The sequence below is a fragment of the Notamacropus eugenii genome, chromosome 1 (genome assembly GCF_028372415.1).
Source record: "Notamacropus eugenii isolate mMacEug1 chromosome 1, mMacEug1.pri_v2, whole genome shotgun sequence".
Taxonomy (NCBI): Eukaryota; Metazoa; Chordata; class Mammalia; order Diprotodontia; family Macropodidae; genus Notamacropus; species Notamacropus eugenii.
This window is the reverse complement of record NC_092872.1, coordinates 666269661-666289619: the sequence shown is the minus strand read 5'-3', so window position 1 is coordinate 666289619 and position 19959 is coordinate 666269661. Positions and strand designations below refer to the sequence as shown.

The following is a 19959-nucleotide window of genomic DNA, read 5'->3' as shown; positions in this document are numbered from 1 at the left end:
GTTTGAGGCCTAAAGATGTTGTGTTGTATTTTAAATTCCTTATCAATGAGAAGTATTTTTTATAAGATCATTTTTATTATTGCTACAAACAATAATATTTATAAGAATATAACGATCATTCATGTTATATGAATGTCCCCCAAACCTGCCTGATTCCCTGGAGGTACCAGGGAGCGATCCTGGCAACAGAGCTAGTGCTTTTCCAAGGCCAACCACTATCTACAAGTCTGGCTGTTTTTCTCTGTTGTTCAGATGAGAAAGGCAAAAGGCTAAGGTTTAGTCCCTAGCTGGACAGCAAAGCAAAGCATGGAGTCTCGGGACTCGGGAATCTCAGTGTCAAATTCTTGTCCAGCTCATTTTTAGCAACATTTCCTGTCTCAAGTTATGTCTTGGGTAGGACAGGGATGATGTCAAATCAGCCTAAGACATCCCTCCCATGTTTACTGGCTACCTCTAAAATGTACCTACCATTGGAGCTTGGAGTTACACTTAGAAACTTGGCATTGGGGGTGATTCAATTGTATTTGACTTCAAATCCAAAAGAAGAATTCCTTCCTAGCTCTTTATTGATCCAAAGCAACAGTCTCATAGCTTGTCAGGATCCACTCTGATTGGGCAGTTGCTCCACCCATGCAGGAGCGGGCATTCTGTTGCTCTTAGCCAGAGTTGTCTATGGGATATCTCTGCCTTGAAAACGGGAGAAGCCTTAGCCTATGCCAGAACCTTGCGATGGTATCAGGTAGTCTTCTCATACATACTTTGTACCTATCGTACCTTTTGTTTGCTTCTCATGGATTCTCTCTGGTTTTTGCTAGTTGTGTTACACATTGTTATTTCCTCCCTTCCCCAAGCGTAGACCCTGCCTAGTGACACCTCCTCAACCATGATCCACATAATCCAAGAAAGAATCCAAATCACCCACAGGGGGAAAGTATCTTTACTATTGGCTGGATCAAGGCAACACAAGACACATTTCTCACATTTTATTGAGACCAGAGATCACCTTGTCCAACCCCTTCATCTTACAGATGAAGAAAATGAAGCCAAGAAACTTCTGACCCAAAACTGGCTGCACAGTAAATAGCGAAGAAAGGATTCACATCCAGGTCCTTCAGTGGATAAATTCTCGCAATAAATTCTTGCAATAAATGTCCTTACTATTAATATCATAACTCTTTATGACTTAGCATTTACATAGATGGAGCAGTAAGATTATTGCTATAAAAATTAAACCACCACAAGAGGGAACATGGCCCAAAAGAAACAACACTGATTTGTAGTCACAGGATATGAGTGAGCAAATCCTAACTCAGTGTCATTCTAGCTGCGTCACCTTGGCCAAGCTACTTCATCTGTAAAATGAGGGAGTCTGATCTCTGCGGTCTCTTCCAACTCTAAATCCATGGCTCGATGAACCTTCAGCTTTTTTTTTTTTTTAACTAATTTTCTTTGTCTTACCTGAATCAGTGTCCACTGGAATGAGGCCCTCTGGGGAAGAGCTCTGAACCACTGGTGCCACTACAGCAGAAAGCCTATAGGACGTCAAAATGAGCCTGGCCACAATGTGTCTCCATTCAGTCACCAACACCAGGTTGCTTCAAGGAAAACCAGAGGGATGAATTTAAGCACATAAAGCAAAATGAAGTTTACCAAAAAAATTTTTTAAAAGTCACACACAATTCCCATGCAATTTCTTTTTTTTAAATCTTAAGACTGGTGAGTTCTTGTTTAAAATAAGTCAAACAAATCCATATTAAAATTTAATAAGACAATAAAACATTCCGCTGGTCATCATTAATTCGATTGTATTTCATGTCTAACTTAAAATTAAAAGTTGAAGTGGTCAGTCATCTTCCCTACAACTTTTCAAAAGAAAGTGATCTGAATCAACTTACTTTAAAGATAACTGCTGAAAAGTCCCTATTATACAGTGAACTCTCCCATACATAGGAAACAATGCTGCCGCCTGTAGTAGAGAGCTTTCGGCCTGAGATATTTCTCTCTCAAGATTTTCTAAAAGGTGCCTAATAACTAGACAGGAGAGAAGAAAAAATGAGAAAAAGTTATTTTTTTAAAAAATTAATATAAAAAATTTTCTAAAAAAAATCTATAAAAACCAAACCTTTTGATCAAAATGGAAGATTTTCACCAAAAAAAAAAGATATAGAAAGGTTATCTTGCCTATAACCCAATTTTTAGGCAAGATTACCATTTCAAAGTTAAATCTAATGTCATTCCTCTTATTTATCCTTTCTGCAATATTCAGGTCTGAAAACCACTTGCTCCTGATAATGTCCCATTATCATCTTTCACCACTGCCCAAGTCACATCTCCTAGCACTACCCCTGAACCATTTTTCCCCATACCACCTCTCAGGAGGAATTCATCTATCCACATGCTTTTTTCTAATACCTTTGTGAAAGTAATTCCCATTCCTCATGCCCCTCTCTGCCTTCCTCCATGGTCCCACACCTTTCCTTCTCACGGGGCTATCTCTAGGTCTCTTACAGCTAAAGATGCACCCTGCTCTTTGATGATGAGTATGGCTGAATAATCTCATAAGCTGGAATCAGAAACTAAGTAAACAGTTAGCTCAGGATGGAAGGGGAAGGAAAGCACCCACACGAGCTTCTGAATTTGGAATGCACAAAATTTTTTCTAGTAAGATACAAAAACTCATAAACACACCAACTAACAGCATGGATAGAGAAAACAGATATATGCCGTACTCCCCAGATCCAAAAGAAAAAGTGATACATTATTTTAAAGTAATATGGTATGCTGGATTGTTTTTTTGTCTTAAAACTATATTAGCATAGCAATATGAGGAAGGAGGAAAAGGATTTTAAAACATAAAATCTCAAACTTTTTAATGCACATCTTTAACGCTATGAAAAAGGACTTTGAGAGTCAGCTCAAAGCTGAATGGGTTGTTGATAAGCACATTTTAATATAACATAGCCTAAATGTAGTATAACATAGCATAGCACAGCAGAAGAATATAACCCAATACAGCATAAGGCAGAACAGTACAGTGTAATGTAGTATGTAGAATAATATGATACAAATCTAATATAACAGCATAAGAGAATAGCATAGCACGGCATAACAGAATATTCTACAATACAGTAGAGCATGAGATAGTGTAGCATAACATAAATATGATATAGCACAGCATGAGATACACAGTATAATGGAGCCATATAAAATAACATAACATAACCATGGATACCCACGGCACACCCGGAAAACTACTGAGGAAAAGGACGTGTTTGTATAAAGTTTCAATGTTTAATTTTAAGTCAATATTGTACCGGAGAGAAGAGAGGTACTGTAAGATGCATGGTTCGACAAATGCAACTGAACGGTCTTTGACTCAATACAAACCCATTAATGTGTTCCTTTCCACAAAAGCAACGGGCTCCTCTCCGTGGCTCTGGCAGGGCGATGGCCCGGGGGTATCGTTAAAGAAAGCTGCCAGGGCTGCCAGCAGGCCCTCTTGACCAATTAAGAACCTCAGCAGATAGGAGGCCGTGACACAGTCGTACGGTTTGGTGCTAGTGCTCAGGTCCACTGCTGCACGGAACAAGGCTTGCAGTTTCAAAGGATCCTAAAAAGCAAAAACATGCTGAGTCACCTTTCACCGCAGCATCCACATTCTTTCGTTTCTATATCTGTTAATATTACTACTTAATATTATTATATTACTAACCAATGTGGTTTCAGCAATTATGAACTGCTAAAAAAACAATATAATAATAACAGAGGTCTGGACAGACACCGAGAATAGCTATGAGGATCATAACTTAGAAACTCATCATATGTGCTGGGAACCTTAGGTCATGATGTTATCTGATGTGTGTACGTACACACACACACACACACACACACACACACACACACACACACTTTCTTGAGAAGCAACAGCACAGACAGAGAGCCAGTCACAGAGACAGGACACCTGCCTCTGACGTACACTTACCGGACACTGGACAAATTATTTAATCTCTGTGTGCTCTAAGCCAAAGGTGTCAAACCGGCAGTTTCCAAAAGGAAACTGATCAAAACGTAATTGGGAAATGTTTAAAAAGAGAAATAAAATCACACTACAACACAGATAATGCCAATTTGTGGCTTTCTAAAGCGATACGTTGCTTGCAGGGATCTGCCTTGTGCAGCCCTTTAGGACGCAGAGAAGATAATAAGAGAAGAAAATATTCTCATCTGGAAGTTCCCTGGGCCAAGGAAATCACAAGTCAGTCAGAAATAAATCATAAATAGAAACATAATGATAATATTCACAATATAATCACACAGTCAGAAAAAAATCCTAAGAACCAGCTATGAGGGCACAGAGGGCTCTACCTTGGGGATAAGAGCACCCACATCAATGAAGTCAGGGATTTTTTTAAGTCTCACAGAGTGTGTGTGTGTGTGTGTGTGTGTGTGTGTGTGTGTGTGTGTGTGTGTGTGTGTGTGTGTGTGAGAGAGAGAGAGAGAGAGAAAGAGAGAGAAGAATGGACAGAACAAGGGAGAGAGGAGGAAAAGAGAGGGCAGGAGGGAGACAGGGAGAGAAAGAGAGAGTAAGAGAGAGGAGGGAGGGAGAGAGGGGGAAAAATAGAGGGAGAGGGAGGGAGAAGAGAGAACAAAGATGGAGAGAGAGAGAGGAAGGTATGCAGGCAAGGATGTGTGTGTAAATGGCATAGAACCAAAGTAAGAGGAGAGCCTTAAAAACAATAGAAGTCTCAAGGAGTCTTCATCCCATGAGAACTGCAGAACTACACACAACCCAAGCAACCCTGGACATGGGGAGTCTGGTTCTCTGTCTCACCAGAAAAACTCCACACACAGGTAAACAAGCATGAGGGCAGGGCAAGAGGAAACACCTCAGCGTCTCAGACGCAGGAGACACTCAACAAATTGTTCCTCAATGAGTTCCTTGGCAAAGACTCCAGCTCTGCAGATGCTCTGCAGCCCAGCAATGCCACAGGGAAACCAGAAGAGATACTTCCCACAACGCCAAAGTGGCTGGCACTGGCAAATGGGTAAGATTTTGTCACTGGAAATGATGCTGAAGATGATGCACTGATGATGCAGCTTTGCTATTACACTCTAAGGAACTGTGGCCCTCTCCACGTGCCACGCACCCATTAGACTGCGCTAATAGGGGCTGTCTTAGTATCGCCACCATATGGCACCAGCACTGGCACGCAGTAAGTGCTTAATAAATGCTTTTTCACTTCTTCATCAATCATTGCCCTGATGTGTGACACCATATTCTTAAACCCAATTCTTAGGGCCAGGACAGCTAAAAATAAAAGTTCGCAGCTTTCGGGCCAGACCACAGCAAACCCTCTATTTTGCTGGCTTCCAGAAACATCTTCTAGCAAGAGAATGCCTGCCCAGAGGCAGATCTGGACAACTTAAACCTGGGAAGTTCCCAATATACCCAGGTTGTTACAGAAATCCCTACACTACAACTGCAGTATTAAAGAAGCAAGCCTTCATTAAGCTCCCATACCCAATTCAGAGAAGTAGGTGCAATACATGACAGTAAAGGAAGGGTGTGTGGGTTTAAGGGCTGGGTTAAAGTTCAAATAGTCAGAATGCCTGAGTTTCATTCTCCATTTTAACCATTACTGGATTTGGGGCCACTAAAACATCACTTACCTCCTCCCTAAATTCAGCTTTTCAATCTACTAAAGGAGAGGCTCCAAAAGTTACTTAAATATTGCTGGTGGTATGTTTTGGAATCAAAGACAAAACGACCTCACATTTTTATAACTAACTTCAAGGAAGGAAGAGTTGGGGTAAATAAAATGGTCAGAAAATGCCAGACACTCCTTTTGGCTAATAGCTACGCCTACGTCCCCCACTCAATGATGTTTGATCCAACCAGATCATAAGAAGCAAGGCTTTTTTTACTTCCTAACTTCCTCTTCCTCTCTACCTACCTTCAGATAGATCTATTAGTGATAAATGAAATGTTCAAAAGACAGAGGAAGAGGAGAAACAATGGGCCTGGAAGATCCACAAACTGGATTCTCTGTCCCTGAGAGGGCAGCAGAAACAGTATTGGTTTTAGAGTCTGGGTTCAAATCCTCATTCAGATACTTAGTGCCTACATAACCTGGCCAAGTTATTTCCCCTTTCTTCTCTTTCTCTTCCTCTGAAAAAGGAAAGGTTAGATTAAATGGTGTTTAAAGTTTCTTCCTGCTTCAAATCCTTCTAGAGTACAAGGACCCAGGTTCATTACCCTGATCAAGTGACTCAGTTTCTCGAGGCCTCAGTTTCTTCATCTGTAATATGAGGGTATTGGACTGAGCCATCTGTGAGACGCTTCTGGCTCTAGAGAAATAAAAATTAGAAGCTGCTCCTACCTACAACGAATGCACATTTACACAGGTGAGAAAAAATAAAACCTCCAAATACCTGAACATGTATGACAGTTTTTGGCAACTTCATCAAAAGATCAAATGCTAAAATTTTCACTTCCTCAAATGTGCTTGAAAAACATTCCATTATTGTTTTGACTCGGGCAAAATCAATTTCATGACTCAGTTGAAACACCGCTTGAGTTTTACCTAATTTAAAACAAAAACAAGCACATATCTTTCAAAAGTCAATAAAAGTGAAAGAAACTTTGCAATTATTTGTTAAGATTTGCAAAAAATAAAAACAAAAGATCAAACACCATCTCTTAACCACAAGTGCATACCTCAACATAATAAATGTACTTTCTCTACTCTCTCTTTCTCATGTAACACTTCTGATGTTATATCATCGAATACATTGGCGGTCATCTTTAGTACTAACATATTTGCTTAAATAAACGACTGCTTCCCAGCCACACCAGCTTTCACCTCTCAATGACTCTATCTACCACGTTCTACTCAATCACTGTTCCAAGACATCTCTTCTCTCTGTAGGGCCCCCAGTGCATTCCCCCCTCACTGTCATGGGCCTCTGAACTCCTTCAACTCCTTCCCTGAAGTTCCATCAAATCTACTGCATGCTCAAGTCACTCTGCTCCCTGTCTCCGTCTTGCTTCCCTCCACCTCTGTCCCTTTGCCCGTGCTGTCCCACATGCAGGGCATGGATTTTAGAGTTATCTCGCTGCCTACTGACACACATGGCTTTTTCTATCAGTCTGCAAACTCCTTGACAGCAGGCTCCAGCTCACATCTATCTCTGTATCCAAAGCATTAAGCAGGGCAGCCTTGCACAGTAAGCTCAGTGGTTGCTCCCTCCCTCCTTTCACCTCCTGGAGCACTTGTTATCTAAGCTCCCTGAAATTTCTGCTTATATTTTTAAATGTTCTGTCTTCCCAGCTAAATCATAGGCTTCTCAAAGGCAGGAACCATGTCTTCAACCTTTCTCTATTCCTAGCATCGATGCAGAGAGTTCACTTAATAAATATGTGATGACAGTAGCAAACTTAGGCCTGGACCATGATCCACTGGTCCTACCATCTTTATCTAAAATCATGTAAAGTAGGACGGGATATTATTCCGAAGACAATATAGGCAGGAGCTATAGCCTTGAAGGCAGGGGCTGTTTTATTTCTGCATTTTGTATAGAGTAGGTGCTTAATAAATGTTTGTTGGATTGAATGAATAACAACCACATTAAGTATATGAGACAGAAAAAACCATTCTACAACAGATATTTAGTTGTCATAAGTAACCAATCTACCATTCTAATGCAAACCTTCCATTCCAGTCAGGTGCCCCCTAAAAAGGCTTCCTACATTTCTAAATACCTCTTCACCTAACCAATTCTGTACCTGTTCCAACTCTCCACACAAAGCCCACACTGGACACTGTGGCTGGAAGGTGTTTCTATCCTCTGAACCAGAAGAGCCAGCATGGAGCAGCAGCAGGAGGAGCTCAGCTCTAGGGTCAGAAGACTTGGGTTTGAATCTGTCACCTGCTAGCCGGGCAACCATAAACAGCTCACCTCATTTCTCTCTGCCTCAGTCTCCTCATTTGTAAAATGTGAGGGTTGGAAGAACAATTTATACAATAACAGCATACATGGTAGTAGGTGCCATTGTGACAGTAGATATCTCCCATTATTCTTCTTTCAGCTGTCTAATAACCACAATTACTGTAGAAGACTAGAGCATTCATCTTAGAGGTTCTTAGCCTAGGGTCCCTATGAAAACAATTACATCTTTATTTTCATTTTCCTTTGGCTTCTTCTGTAATCTAATGCATTTTATTTTATGCATTTTAAAATACCTTTATGAGAAGGTATCTATAAGCTTTACCATACTACCAAAGGGTCCAAACGATAAAGGACCCCTACTTTATCTAGTTGTATTTCACTTAATCAAGAGAATGACTGAGGATTGAAGTATTCAAATATATTCAACTGTTTTACTTACTATAAAAAATTGAAACTGGTACTACTAAATGTCAAAGTAACAATCACAGGATCACAAGTTCCCTTCAAAATTCAACTCAAGCACTATATCTTATATGAATATGGATTTGAATTTGGATTAAACTGAATCTAAATATGAATCTCCCTGTTTCACCAGCTGCTAATGCCTTCTTGTCCTTCCTTAAGGCAAGGGAGATTTGCATTTAAGATGAATACAAACACACAGAGACTATCTTTGCTCCTGTCCAAACTGAATGCCCTTTCCAGTAGAGTGGTACTAAGCGAGGGATGTGCCTCTGTTTGTGCCAAGGCCAGCAGAGCTGATGCACAACCCAAAATCAAGAAAGAAAAAAAGGAAATCATGCACAAGGCTCCTACACAAAAGAAACATAGTAACTCACATCAAATGCAAAAAAATGACTCAAAAAGAAAAGTCCAATGTTCATCTACCACAGGAAGAAGAAAAAAAAGCAAAAAATGGTTTAAAACCAGAGTACCTGGAAATGACACTCTGACACTGACTTTCTGTAACCTGCCTGGGGCATGACCTCTGAGACTCTGCAAGAAGCCAGTGTTTGTACCACCCAAGGCTTAGGGGACAAAGAGCAAACAAAAGAATCACATTTCAGCCACAAAGCCTTGCTAGGGATGTTCTATGAGGCAGAAAGAACAATTACTCTTTTAAGATTTGTTTTTAAAAGAACAGATTGATACTATCTGGGGAAAATGGTTGTGGGTGATCCTGCCCTAAAGTCAGCTTAATTTGTGAAAACCACAGTTACCGGTTGACCAGTAATAACTGCTTTAAACAGCTGAGTTTTTATTTCCCCTGTTGGGAAATCTTATTGTATCTAAACAAGATCTATTCTAGCTTGTCAAAAGCTCCCTCATTTAGGCAAACAAAAACAAAAAACAAAAACAAAAACCCATTTACTAGAACCAAAAGAAAGCAGACTGACTTTTGGGGAACATAATCTGTCTTCCTAAGAAAAAAAAAATCTTCCTCCCAAATTATAGTGAAAACTTACCTTCTGGGACAGGAAACAATTCAGCTATTGAGCCTAAAATGGTTAAGGCTGAAAACTTGGTTGAGTGGGAAGAGCCAGGAAACAGAGCTCCAAAAAGACTGTTGCATATGGATGACATGAAATCCTAAAACGAACAACGAAAGTTACAACAGACAGAAGAGCTAACTCAGAAGGGTGAAAACGATTATTTTCAGAAAAGCATTTGGAGGAGTGTTTCTAAATGAAGAAGACTTTCAATAGTGAAGAAGTCAGTCAAAAAAATGTATAAATCACCTACAAACGTGCAAGGCACTGTGCTAAGCCCAAACAGTCCCTGCCCTCAAAGAGCTAATATTCTTATGGAGAAGAAAACAGGCGAATATTTACTTATGTATAAGACTTAACACAGTAGAAAGGAATGTAGTCTCAGAGTCAAGGTGACAGGAAAGGAGTGACTTTCCTACCTTTTCCTCTGACTCACACCACACCTCACACAAGCTTCCATCCTAACTGGACATGCGTTATTTTTCTACCTCTATGTCTTTACTTAGCTCATGCCATTCCCTAGGCCTGGATGGAATACATTCCCCCAGCTTCATTTTTTTAAAATCCCACCCATCCTGCAAAACCCTGTGGAAAAGCTATCTCCTCATGTCAGATCCACTACAAGGAAATAATCTTTTCTGACTCAAAACTCACAGAGCACTTTATCCCTACCTCACACTCTTAGGATTATAGGGTCATAGCTTGAGAGCCAGAAGGGAGTCCAACTCTTCAATCACAGTGTATTATGCTTTTTAATTGTTTTAACAATTAAAATTAACAATTCTTTTTAATTGTTTTAACAAAACATTAAAGCAATTTAAGGCTATTTTTGAAAGAGCAAGAGTCATGGTTTTTATATTTTATAATTTAGATTTTTTTTATAATGTGTATTTTATATTTACACACTGATGATATGCAGTGCTATTTATGCAGTAATAATGGCACTGGTACAATTCTTTAAGGAGTACTAACATTATTCCCACTTTACAGATGGCTCAGAGATTCAGAAACTTGTCCGTGGCCACACAGCAACTGTCAGGGGTGATGTGGGAGCCCAGGTCACTCCAACTCTAAGCCTAGCACCACGGTTTTTCCTTATATGATACTTTGCCTCAAAACATAGAAACTTTTAATAAATTAGAGGGACAGAGGAAGAGAACAGAGAGAGCTTCCCATTTGGGGAAGGGTTTCTTGACCATGTAAAACTTCAGGGGTTTGAGATGACTAAACTTCTCCACTGGCTGTTACTTTCCTAGAATAGTGAGGACACCCTCTGTGTTAGTCTGGAATAATGAAAGGCATTGGACTAGTGACTTCACTGATAAAGGCAACTCCCTAGATGAGGAAATTCCCTCTACCAGTGAAAGCCAACACTGCCTCTGTCACACAGAGCCTTAGAGACATGCCCAGGGCAAGGAGGGGAGAAGTAATTCGCCCAGAATCACACAGCCAGCACGTTTCAGAGGTGGGCCCTGAACCCATGTCATTCTGACCTCCAGGCTGGGTCACTACCCACTACTCCACGATGGTGTGATTCCTCTCTACTATCACAGAGGGCTAAAAGAGAAACAAGTTTACTATCACCTTCCCAAAAAGGATCAGTTTCTTGCTACCCGCTGTTTTTGGCCTTCTTCCTCTACACAGCTGGAAGCCTAGGATTCTGTTTAGCACCATGAACACAGAACAGATCAGTCAGAATCTGAACTTAGGGTCTCCTAAACACAAAGTCTAGCATTTTTCTGAAGACTAACCCCAAATTAAAGTGATATGCCTAAGTCAACAAGGCAGCACCTGGGTCCTCTGGAACCATGTTTGAGCTTTCCACTAATCTTTAGCTACCAGTATCTAAATGCAGTGGCCTTGCAGTACTGCAGAAAGATGGTGAGGTCTAGATCCACAAACCTTGAGTTCAAATTCCAACTCTGCTCTTTGCTCTGTACATTTATCTGGGTGAGTCCTTGTGCTCTTCTGGGAGTTCCTCCATGTCTAAAAAGAGGGGCTTGGACAAGATGGTCTTTAAGGTACCTCCAAAGGGAGGAGAAGTCACATTAGGACATTTTTAGCACTTTTAAGGTTTACAAAGCAATTTTTCTCCAACCAGATCCATGAACTAAAATCAGGGTAGGGGAAGGAGAAATAAAAAAGCATAGAAAACCACCAGCCTTCAAGAGATTTCCATTTGTTTCCCTTTAATGCCTCATTTCTATTTTTCGCTTGTATTTAAAAAAAAACCAATTCTGATTTTCTAGAAATCTATTACCTACCTGATATTGCTGTAAAGTCTTGGAAGGATTCTCCTCAGTCGAATCATTCATAGATTCTTGCTGGGACTTATTTTGCTCCAATTTGTAAAGGACCTGAGAACTTTCCTGTATCCTACCGAACAGCTTTGGGAGAAAAAGAATAAAAACAAAATGAAGGAAGGATATAAAAGCACAAATACCAGGATATAAGTAAAAACTTACTAAGCATAAAAAAGTATGATTCTAGAGCCCCGTTAAACTGTTTCTTTCATGAAACACCTTACTATCAACCACAATGTAAGTGTGTGTGTGTGTGTGTGTGTGTGTGTGTGTGTGTGTGTGTGTGTGTGTGTGTACGTATGCACATTTCACATATATATGTATATATACAGAGAGAGAGGCAGGCAGGGAGGGAGGAGGGGCATGTGTGTGCATGTAGATATGAGAGTGTTTGTGAGTGTGTGTATGTATTTGTGCGTATTTTCTGAACCTGCAAGTTCCTCTCACTGAGGAAACTCCATATACCAACATGGACCAGCAATCGTTCAGCATCTTAGAGTCTTACAGAGTCGCCCCAGATGCTGAGAGGTTAAGAAACGCAACCAGGGTCAGAGAGACATTATGTCATATAAGCAGTACTAGAACCCAGGCTTTCCCGACTCTGAGGCCAGTTCTTAACCACTAGCCCATGCTGTCTGTGTGTGTCTCCATCTATAAAGTGGGGGCTGTGGTCCTCTAAACCCAGGGGCTCTAGTTTGATTCTGAAGGAGTGTCAGTTCAACCAACAGGAAAAGTGGGAAGTTGGATGGCATCCCACACTCCTGCCCCCATAGCTAGTCCCTAGGCTTGTAGCTAACACAACTACACTCCGCCCCCCAACCACCCTCCCCCGTATATAGGGCATAGGCCCCTCAGGGCATTTATAACCCACTTAGAGTCAGATAATCACAAAAGCTACGTAGGCAAAATTCCCCACCCCCTCCAGTTAGCCCCAACCCACCTCCCCATGACTTCATGGCTCCACAGAGGGCTCTGAATTCCAGGGCAGTAACCAGTAACTTGCCTCCCTTTACTGGTGAGTAGTACAGGATGAGCAGACATGGATGGGTCACAGTTATATGAATGCAGAGGGTATGTGTAAAGCCCTTAACCACCCCAGCAGCATTTATACAGCACCTGCTGTGTGCCAGTAACATGCTAAGCACTCACACACATCATTTCATCCGGTTCTCACAGCAACCTTGGGAGGTGGGAGCTGCTACCACTCCCACTTTACAGATGAGGAAACTGAGGCAAACAGAAGTGAAGCAACTTGCCAAAAGTCATGCACCTAGTCATGGAGCCAGATGTAAACTGTCTTCATTCATTCATTCAATAAACATTTATTAAATGCCTTCTACGTGCCAGGAACTATGCCAAGTACTTTTTACAAATACTCTCATTTGATGCTCATAACCACCCTGGCAGGTGCTAAAATTTGTAAAAATCAACCCAACTATTCCTGACAACTCAACAAAAAAGTATATGGAAAGGGGAGTGATGTCAACAAAATAGATCACTGAAAGCAAAACTGCTGGTAAATAATGATGACATTTTCCACTTTTAATTTTAATCTTGAAGACTCTACTAAAGAGGCCTGAGAAGGAACTTCAAGTGTTCTGTCCCCAGCCTAGACTGTACCTAAGCCCCTCTTCCACGAGGTAGTTAGAGAAGGTGGCCTCGTGACTTAACCCACTGACAAACACCAATGACACTTCAGTGAGGACATGCATTATGGTAATTTATGTTAAGTGCCTAACCCCTTGCTTGCCACACAGGTGGGTGGTTAATAAATGTCCTTCAAGGTCACCTTTTGCAGGAGAGAACAGATCTGCTGCCTCATGCCAGGAGACTGACTGTTCAGGTTGTACAGAATAAAGAACTGAACCAGGTGCATCTCTTCCACAGAGACGATTTCAGTGCTGCGGTGACTTTCACAGAGCAAACCTAAAGCATCAATGCGAACCTAAGAGAGTAAAAACAAGGAAAAAAACATTTAATTTTCTGATGAGATCCAACAGGACACAAACTTTCTTAAAAGCCTGAAGCAACCACATAAGCCCTAACTAGCAGGAATACCACTGGCACATGGAGATGGGTTTTTTATTTGATGTTTTCTTCCCTGTCTCCTTTTCATTGATTTTATTGATTGTTTCAACCTATCAGGCAGAAGCCCTGCGTACATACAACTGAATCTCCCAAAACGCACAACAGGCAAGATAAAACAGCATAAAAGACTATAATCACTGGTCAGGCATGTTCCACTGGGCATGTATAAAACTTCACTGAGCCCTGTCAACTCTCCCTTCATGGCATCTCTGCGATTCATCCTTCTTTGGGACTTCTGTTTCCCAAGTGTTCCTTGCTCCACACCTGGATTGCCAGCTAGTACCCAGTTTCTTGGCTCTCCTTACTCTGGTCCATCATGCCAACAGAAATCAGATCAATCTTCCTCAAACATTGTTTACAGTATGTTGATGGGGTTCTTTATTAATACACTTTTCAATCCATGGCGTGACTTTGCCCTTCCTTACTCAGTCCCTCCAATTATCCATACAATCTCATCACTCATTACTATCAACGCTGCCCATCAGTCAAGCCAGTCCTGTCCACTGGCCCCTACAAACACCATCTCCTACCTCTAATATTTATTACTCATTCATATTTCTGTGCTTAAAACAGCCAAACAGCCAGCAACACCCTCTAAGCTCCACCTTTCATGGTCTGGGTCAAGACTCATTTTCTACAAGAATCACTCCCTGACTAACTGACCCTGTCCTGACCACTGTCTTATTCAGTGTTCCACCAGCATTGACAGTTTCTGTTTATTACTCTATATTTGAACTTTAATTATCTTATCATTTGTTCCCTAGTTGTTTTACATATGTTTGTCTTACCTTCCTAAATAAATTGGAAGATAATTTAAGATAGGGACTGTCTTCTAAATTTACTCCAACTCAATAGCTACTTATTAAGCAGTTATGATGCCTGTGGAGCTTATGATCTACTGGGAGGATACAACCTCTATACAACCAAGTAAAATATAAAGGTACAGTGTGACAGGTGCAAAGGAAGGATCCAAAGTACTTTAGGAAAAGCTGAGGAAAGAATATTCTCATATGTAGGAAATCAGAGAAAACTTGACAAGGTGAGACCTGGCCCAAGTCTAGTTGGAAAAGGAGGATTCTAAGAGGCTAAGATGAGTAGGGAGGGTATCTCAGGTATGGGACAGAGCTTGTATAAAAGTCATGGGAAACGGCTTGTAGTTCAGTTTGGCTGAATGTAGATGAAAAGGAGTAATATGAAACAAAATTTGCAAAAGAAGGTCAAAATCAGCTTTCACAGGGCCTTGAATGCTAGGCTAAGACCTCTATGTATTATGCTAAAGGAAGGTTTTTTGTTTTTTGCTTTTTCAGCAGAGGTCAAGTGAGTACCTGGAACATTGTTTAAGCAATGGTATGAAAGACAGACTGGAAAAGAGAAATACTGGAGGCAAGGAGGCAAGTTGGGAGGCTATTATAGAGAGAGGTAATGAGGGCCTGACCTACAGTGGGGATGGCATGAGTGGAGAGAAGGGGAAGGATGCAAGAGATGTCATAGAGACACAACTGCTAAGACTTGGCATCTGCCTACTTTGGAATGAAGTGTGGTGGTGGAGATAAGTGAAAAAGAGGAAAGTTAGGGATGGCTCTGAGGTTCTGAAATTCAGCTCATCCCATAGCATCAGCTCTGTAGATGGTGGCATTATCAACAGAATCCGGGAAGCTGGAAGGAGGGAAGGTTTATGAGAGGAAAAATTCTGTTTTGGAATGCTGTGTTGAGATATGATAGAATATACTGGTGATGATGACTGCTAGTCACTTGGAATTCCAAGGAATTCCCCAGGCTCCTAACTGAGGAGCCATCTTCAACTCCTCACCCCACATGTCCAGCCTGGCATCATGTTCTGTTGACTTTGCCTTTGTAATGTATCTCTTATGCTCCCTCTTCTGAGCCTGCCACTACCTGGATGCAGGTCCTCCTCACCTCCCACCTGGACAACTGCAATCTCCTACTGATGGCTCTGCCTGCCTCAAGTCTCTCCCCACTCCAGCCCATCCTCAGTCTGACCTTGTTATCCCTCCTGACACAAGTTCCAGAGGCTTGCTCCTCGAGGACCAAACACAAAATCGCTCATTTGACTTAATAATCTGACACTGCCAACTTTTCCAGTCTGCTTACACTTGACTCCCTTCCACTCAGTGATATAGTAACACTGGCTTCCTCACTGACACCATCTTCCAAACCTATGCCTTGTCTGTTCCCTGTGCCTAGAATTCTCTTCCTCACCATCCTGGCTTCCTTCAAGTCCCAACTAAAGTGGGAAAGTCCAGGGGTCCAGATCCCATCCCACCATTGGTACTAAGTGTACCTCTAGTCTTTCTAGGCAATGAGAGGAAAGAGAGCTATGAAATGGTAACTCAAGGGGAGGGCAGCATGAAGGGAAAGGGTTGTTGTTTATTGTTTGTTTTAAGAAAGGAGAGAGACCTGATCATGTGTGTAGACAGTAAGAAGCAGCCAGAAAAAAGGAAGATACTGAAGGGACAGGAATGGGAAGGTTGGAGGGGGAGGGGGAGAAAAGAAGGGATAAGATCTAAGTCACAAGTGAAAGGCTTGCCTTGGACAAAAGAAGAACTACCTCTCCTCTGAGATTGGAACACAAGCAAAGGATGGGTAAAAACACAGAGCCACTCAGAGGCATGACGGCAGGGAACCAAGGGAGCTCACTGAAATATGGCTTCCATCTTCTCAGGATGCCAGGAGGCAGAGCCATCCACCCAGAGAAGGCAGAAGCCAGGGAGTAGGGAGGTTTTAAGCAATGCGATAAGAGAGCTAGTCAGAGGGTAAGGAAAAGGACGGGGCCAAGTCAGGAAAATTTTATGAGCTCCCTGGCAGCCTTCAGCAGCCCAGGAGAAGAGAAGGCAGATGGATGGTGGGACCGAACCAAGGTTGAGAGTGAACAATGGAAAAAGGGCAAAGAATTTCAGGGCAGAGGACGATTGGTATCCCCTTCCTGGCCCATAGCAGGGGACTACAGCATAAGGCTCTCCACAGTTTCCAATGAAATAACAAATGGAGGGATGACTTATAACTTCTATAACTCCAGTGGTTTTTATTTACTTACCTGGCAATGCTGATGAACTAAACCTTGTTTTATTTTTGCACTGGATACAAGACTACTCCATGTAACATGAGATGAAGACTGCAGATAGCCATGAGCCCTAGCTGTCCTCAGACAGGCCATCAGAGCTCCCAGGGAGCCTCTGCTGTGGCAGGACCCTAAGGACAGGAGGGGAAAAAGTTGTACTCCCGGATAACACAATGAAAACAACATTGGCATACCATTGGCACACCAGCATTACTGAGTCATGGAATGACAGCTGCAATTTTAAATAACCACACTGCCGATTCTTCCACCAGACATGGGTAAACAAACTACTTCCATAGCATAAAGAAATAAATAAAATTTCTAACAAGAATAATTTATTAAAAAGATGAAGGCTATCTAATGCTAGTTCCCTCAACTGTCCACACTTCAAAACCTCACTGTTATCTGAATCTCACTTCTCCTTCCCATCATGCTCTCAGTCAACAAGAGAGCCTCCTAATCTCTGAGAAGATTGCCACTACCCTTCTGTGGGCTCCTCAGGCCTCTTCTCGTATGCCTCAAGGCATCTCGATGGCTTCAACCATCTCCTCCTCCATTGCCCCAGTTCCTCATAGAGGTCCTCCCTTCCATCTCCTACTGTGACCTTGTTCCATCAATCATCCCCTCTCTCTTTGGCATCTTCAACCCTTCTTCTTCTATTGGCGTCTTTCCTTCTGCCTTCAAACATGCTCAGGTCTTCACCATCCTAAAAACATTGCCCTCTGGTCTTGTCATCCCATTCCTTTCCTCCCATCATTGCCAGCCTTCTCAAGAGAGCTGTCTACCATCACTGCTGCCCCTTTCTCTTCATTCCCTTGGAATAAGGTTTCTGTCTCTACTTCATTTATTTTAAAATATTTTTATTATGAACTTATTTAGTTTTACATAAAAAAAAATTACTGATCATGACATTGAGAACAAGTATAAGAAATTCCCTCAAAGTCAAAAGATCATAGAACTTAGAACCAGAAAGGGCCTTGTGAATCACACATCATAAAATATCAGTGCTAGAAAGGTGATTTAGCGTTGGGAAGAGTGTCAGAAACCATGGAGTTTTATATTTGATCCTCTCCTATAGTCTGCTGTGTACATGACACCTGATACATTTTGTGTCTAACTGTACAATTAAAAAATTTACCCAAAAAAGGAATAAATTATGAAGTCAGCAAGGTACAGAAGAAAGAGAATTGATTCTGAGGTCAGAGTACTGGGGTTAAAATTCCATCCCCAAAGCCCATCATCTGGGGTTTGGCTGAATAAATTGTGGGATATGAATGTAATGCAATACCACTGTGCTATAAGAAATGGAACAGGAAGACTTCAGAGAGGCTTGGAAGGGCTTATATGATCTGATGCTGAGCGAAAGGAGCAGAACCAGGAGAACTCTGTGCACAGCAACAACCACAGTGTGCGAGGAATTTTTCTGGTACACTTAGTGCTTCATTGCAATGCAAGGACCTAAAAAATTCCCAATGGTCTCTTAAGGCAAAATGCCTTCCACATCCAGAGAAAGAGCTATGGAATTTGATTGCAGACTGGAGCAGATCATTTTCTTTTGTATTACGTTTTGGTTTGTTTTATGATTTCTCCCATTCATTTTAATTATTCTGTGTAACACGACTAAGGTGAAAATTTATTTAATGGGAATGTATGTGTAGAACCTATATAATGCCATCTCATGGAGGAAGGAGAAGGGAGGGGGGAAGGAGGGGGAGGGAGGGGGAAAAAAATCTAAGTTACATGGAAGTGATTGTAGAACACTGAAAACAAATAAAATTTTTTTAAAAATTCCATCCCCAATGCCAACGACCTGCGTGACCTTAGACAAGTCAATTATTCCCCCACCCCATCCTCAGTTTCTTCATTTTAAAGTGAGAAGTTGCAACTACATGATCTCTGAGCCCTTTGCAGCTCTAGATTTTGTAAGCCCACTATGACCTACTCCAAGGCCCTCATGAGGACCAATGAACGTACCTGACTTATCCGAGATCACAAAGGCAGTGAGGAGGGACAGCAAGGACTCAAACCCAGGGCCTGACCCCAAAATCTACTCTTTCCATGGCACCCTTTCATTTTACAAATGAAGAAACTAGAGGGCATGCCACCTACTCCCCCTCTCCACCTCAGACCAAAAAATGGTTTGGGCCTCTTGCAAATCCTAAAGACTTAACCTCACCTAAAATCTAGCCACCTTTCTTCAATCATTTCAAAGCAATTACACACAGTGACCTCAAGAAGTTAAATGACTTGCCCAAGGTCACACCATATTTAACAAGCAGAACAGGTATTCGAACTTGGGTCCTCTGACGCAAATCCAATGCTAATGTCTTTGTACAGTTACATACATGTATGAGTAAGTTTTTTTTAGATTTTAAGTTATCATCAGTGCCTAGCCCACTCTTTGAGTTGGGCTTTCACTTAGCATTATTTCATCACTCTTTTCATATCTGTTATTCTTATCAGTATTATGGCACACCACTGCTGATGCATCAGTTCATTCAGTTATTCCCTAACCTTTAAGCATTCAGATTGTTTTTTAATTTGCTTTGTAGGCCTCTTTTTTTTCCTTTTTAATTGCTTCTTTGAGCCATCTATTACAATTAGTGGATTACAGGGTCCAAAGAGGCAGGAACGTGATCAGTTTTATTATCACCAATCAAAAAGAGTAAATCAGAAGATAATCGGCAAGGGACAGTTTGGGCCTAAATACAACTATGAGTGGACTAATGAAGTCAAACGTAACTATCTACAGAAACAGCGGCAGATGAAGCTCATGAAAACAGGTGAAAGAGGAGAATTGCAACTGGCAGCTCCTAGGGGAAGGAAGCAGAAAATATATCAAACCTAGACGTTTAAGGATTTCATCTAACAGAAGCCATGGCCATCCATACTCAAAAGACCTAGTTATTTCTGGGGACACAGTAACAGGCTGGACAGCTGCCCTACACAGCAAGGCCAGGAAAGGTCTCTGTCCCTCTGTACATCTTAGGACAACAATACAAACCAACCCTAATAACATCTGAAACCTACTCAAAAAAGGGAGAAATCA

General features: G+C 41.5%; 1 protein-coding gene across 3 annotated transcripts in view; it reads right to left on the bottom strand.

The window, feature by feature from the left end:
* THADA (THADA armadillo repeat containing) overlaps positions 1-19959 on the bottom strand; it is a 433436-nt gene that overhangs the window by 392594 nt on the left and 20883 nt on the right. For all 3 annotated transcript variants that reach the window (XM_072635750.1, XM_072635749.1, XM_072635751.1), the window contains 8 exons: positions 16887-17041; positions 13533-13688; positions 11705-11827; positions 9417-9540; positions 6433-6584; positions 3388-3610; positions 1896-2031; positions 1459-1595 (listed from right to left, as the gene is read on the bottom strand). In XM_072635750.1, coding sequence (XP_072491851.1) covers positions 1459-1595; positions 1896-2031; positions 3388-3610; positions 6433-6584; positions 9417-9540; positions 11705-11827; positions 13533-13688; positions 16887-17041 — 1206 coding nt within the window. The remainder of the gene's footprint in view (positions 1-1458; positions 1596-1895; positions 2032-3387; positions 3611-6432; positions 6585-9416; positions 9541-11704; positions 11828-13532; positions 13689-16886; positions 17042-19959) is intronic.